Raw genomic sequence first — 3,719 nt, forward strand, 5'->3', positions numbered from 1 at the left:
GTATATATATATACATTTGAGATAAAATGTGTTGCGATTTCTGAGAAAGAGACAAGTGTGGTGCTAACCTGAGATTGTGTTTTTGATTCTCACAAAGATTTTCTCAAAGTCAGCAAAGTCATTCCAGGAAGACTGGAACATGTTCATGAACCGATTCACACACAAATTCTCAATTCTAGGGGGAAAAAATTAAAATCTATTAAAATCCTCAACATCCAAAACATTTCTCATAACTTCAAAGTGAAATCAAAATCAAATAATTACAGTAACTACAGATGGTAATAAAATTGTGATTGTTTTTGCAGCATTTTATGCAAAATTACCAACACTTTATATATGCAAGGATATTTTTAACTAACTTTGAAGAACACATCTGAATTTTGATTGGGTAGCTTTACTTCAGAATTCAAAGTTTTGACTGGAGCTTTTATTGGATAAACCAATTTTGGATTTGCCATTCTTAATTCTGTTCATTTGAGCGAGCTCACAGATGTACATGAGAACACAATGACTCAGAAACGCTCAGTTTTGTTTTGTTTTTTCCAGGTATTTTTCAGTTCAGAAAAAGATTCAAGTCAGGGTGAATCCAGGCTATAGAGACAGGAAGTTGGAGCGTCCCGGTTCGTTTCGCCTCACGGAGCTTCCACCCTGCTGAGTTGACCACGTTTCTGTTTAAATCTGTACACAAAAGCAACTGGCTGATCCATTAGCCTGCTAAAAACCACCACTGAGTTTGATAGCTTCAAAGTCAGAGAGGAACTTTCCTACTTTGAAGAGGATTAAAACCCTTTTCATTAACACAGCATGACAGTCATGTATCATGTCACATTGGTCATGTTATCCACTAGCACACAAAGAAAACAGGAGCTGCAGGACTTTAACTACAAGTAACTGACAGGTTTTGTGCAGAGGAAGAGCTGCCAACTGGAAAATTCCCTTTAAGTGAGACTTGAGCTTTTCTGAGGAAAAGCTTTTATTTCTAAGCACTGGATACAGCACTGTTAAAAGTGAACTGGGTGGTGCTTAGTGCTTAAGGACCCAGTCTCTTGGATTGTGAGATATTATTCAGTTACTTGAGAATGATGATTAGACAGCAAATAAAGTCTTCTTGAAAGTCCATTTCATTTTTCAAATACATTTTTATATATGCTGTCCTGAGGCAGCGTAAAATGAGGTCAGAATCTGGAGTTTTCAGCCAAAACTCTGAATTCTGGCCTCATCGGAATCAGCAGGATCTAATAGTGGCTGAGGTGTCTGCGTTCATGACAAAACTGATGTTTCAAGCCATCTGGATGGATTGTGTTTGAGCTAATATGGTTCAAAGCCCGTATTAAGAGTCTGAAATGTTTTATGATACTGATGGAAATCAGCTGCTATCCCAACCACTGGAAACCTGTTTGCTTGTTTGATTTCTTTAAAGCAGGCGGCTGCACGTACGCCTTACTGTAGTTGAGTATGAAGTCCACTCCTTTCTCACTGTCAAACTGGATGTCTCGGGGCAGATCCTTGTGTCTGCTGGCGTCTATGCTCATGGGGAAGCCGGGCTGCCACTCCTTCCACCTGCAGGGTCAGAAGGTTGCTCGTTAACAGCCTCGACCCTCCTGCGCTGCGCGGGTAAATTAAACAAACCTGTAGGTTTTTCTCCTCTGATCCAGCTCTTTCTGTCTGTGCTGCTTCACCAGGCTGGTCTTATCATCCTGAGGCAGAAATGCTGCAACAAGGATGTGATAAAGTGAGACTGAAATCTCTTGACTGACAGGAAGAAAAAAAAGAAGATTCAGACAAAAGGATGAATTCAGAATTACCTCGTCCATCTCGAAGCACCACTTCCTTATCATCCACCAGCCAGCGGAAGCAGGGGAATTCCACATGTTCTCCAATTGGGGTTTTGACGGTGACATACTTGCAGTACCAGTCGTCCTGCATCCAGTATTTCTTCTTCTCGATCTTCACCAGCACAATGTCCCCCAAGTTTTCCCCAACTCTCACTTCATAGGAGTCCACCTGCAATATGGGTTGCTGCTGTGAAAAAAAACTGGCTGCTGGAAAAATGCTGTCACTCAGGAAATAAACCTTGCATCAATGTGGAAATTAAGGTATATTCATTTAAACATGAGTCCTGTAATTTGACATATTTTTAATAGAGAAAATGTAGCTTTTTAACACTTCAGCATTGAGTTTAATGACATCGCCATGAAACCTTTCAAGTTGTTTTTTCTATTTCTTTACTTTCACCTCCAGGGCCGGCCCTAGCCAGTTTGGTGCCCTAGGCTAGATTCAGGTGGTGCCACTGTGCAGTTTTTTAAATCTTACTGCCAATTTTTTCGATTTCATGTTTTTTAATCTTTATATGTTTATTTGTATGTCTATGTTGTCAAATTAAAATAGTTAACAATATAATTAATATGAAACAAAGCACCAGAAGTCTACCTCAACCCTGCAAACCCCTCCTGACAGCAATGAGGAACACCTGTTGTGTTAATGAGCAGCTGTGGAGTGAAGCAGTTCTGGGGGGGAAGGGGTATACTCCTCCAGAATGTTTATTAAAAGATCTCAAAACTATGTATTTTCCAGCCATTTAAGAGCATTTTACTAAATTTTGGGGATTAACAAAACAACATAAAATCTGTAGTTTATGAAGGTTTCTACCTTCATAAACTACAGATTTTAGAAAACCAGACCTTAACCGGAACTTTATCTAAGATCATAACTTAAACTTTCATTATCCTTATTTTGTTTTCTGTTTACACACCGAGCACCAGCAGTTAGTCTTGACTGCATCATTTGATAATTTTATCACGAAATATCCTCTGCACCTTATAACACCTTGTAAAGGAAAATGAAATCGTCACCCATGTATTTAAGTTTTGAATGTATTTTACTCATGTTTCTTTCTTGTTTTACTTATTAATGTCTTGTATGCTTACTGTCATGATATATTCTGAATCATTTCAACTGATGTTGTAACCTTCCGGTAAAGCCCCTTTAAAGTGTCATTTCTTGTTGTTCCAGCCTAAACGACTGGATTGCACAACTATTTGTCTTCTTATTATTGGAACGTGAACATGTAAGAGACGATGAAATAGGAAGTATAACCACATTCTAAGGTGTTTTTCTCTGTTTAAGGACCACAGAACAAGTTTTAGCTGAAAAACTAGGAATTTTTGCTGCTAAGATAAAAAAAAAAACCACTCCTTGTATGTCAGAAATAACCAGTTTTGAGACTGGTTTCTGCTAAAGGTATAAAAAGATGCTTCACTGGGGCTGTGTCCCCAGACTCAACTTGCATTGTTGAATGCATGTTGACTCTCATTTTATTGCAATAAAATTACTCAGAGACCGTTGCAGTGAAGAACTTTTTTGATCATGTATTTCTGCACTTTGTTTAACAGACATGGAAAAGTTTTTTTTTCCACCACAACCTCGTGTAGTAAGAAAGCTGGAGAAACCCACAGAACAAGTTACATTTATAAACCCATACATGTCAACTTGTACGGATTGTCCATAAATTATGAGGATTTTACGTCATTTTGCAGGTATACGGACGTATCGAGCAATCTTATGGATTTTTTCAAGTCTACCGGATTTTTTTCAAAACCTCTTTTTCAAATTTATCTAACATGTCAGAGTCTGCAGGACGATTAAAAAACAACAAATAACATCAAATAGCCATCTACCAACCTTTTCTGCTGCTAGAAATAAGTTTTGAACTTTTTCCG

The 3,719-nt window shown here is 38.2% G+C and overlaps 1 protein-coding gene across 2 annotated transcripts in view; it reads right to left on the reverse strand.

Annotated features, from left to right (window-relative positions):
* Positions 1-3,719, reverse strand: part of alox5a (arachidonate 5-lipoxygenase a) — a 12,851-nt gene that overhangs the window by 7,481 nt on the left and 1,651 nt on the right. The window contains exons 2-5 of one of the 2 annotated variants that reach the window (XM_014024927.1): positions 1,806-2,004; positions 1,630-1,711; positions 1,438-1,560; positions 69-175 (exon numbers count right to left, since the gene is read on the reverse strand). In XM_014024927.1, coding sequence (XP_013880381.1) covers positions 69-175; positions 1,438-1,560; positions 1,630-1,711; positions 1,806-2,004 — 511 coding nt within the window. The remainder of the gene's footprint in view (positions 1-68; positions 176-1,437; positions 1,561-1,629; positions 1,712-1,805; positions 2,005-3,719) is intronic. The other variant, XM_014025000.1, reaches the window with a different exon arrangement.

Source organism: Austrofundulus limnaeus, unplaced genomic scaffold (genome assembly GCF_001266775.1).
Source record: "Austrofundulus limnaeus strain Quisiro unplaced genomic scaffold, Austrofundulus_limnaeus-1.0 Scaffold0, whole genome shotgun sequence".
Taxonomy (NCBI): Eukaryota; Metazoa; Chordata; class Actinopteri; order Cyprinodontiformes; family Rivulidae; genus Austrofundulus; species Austrofundulus limnaeus.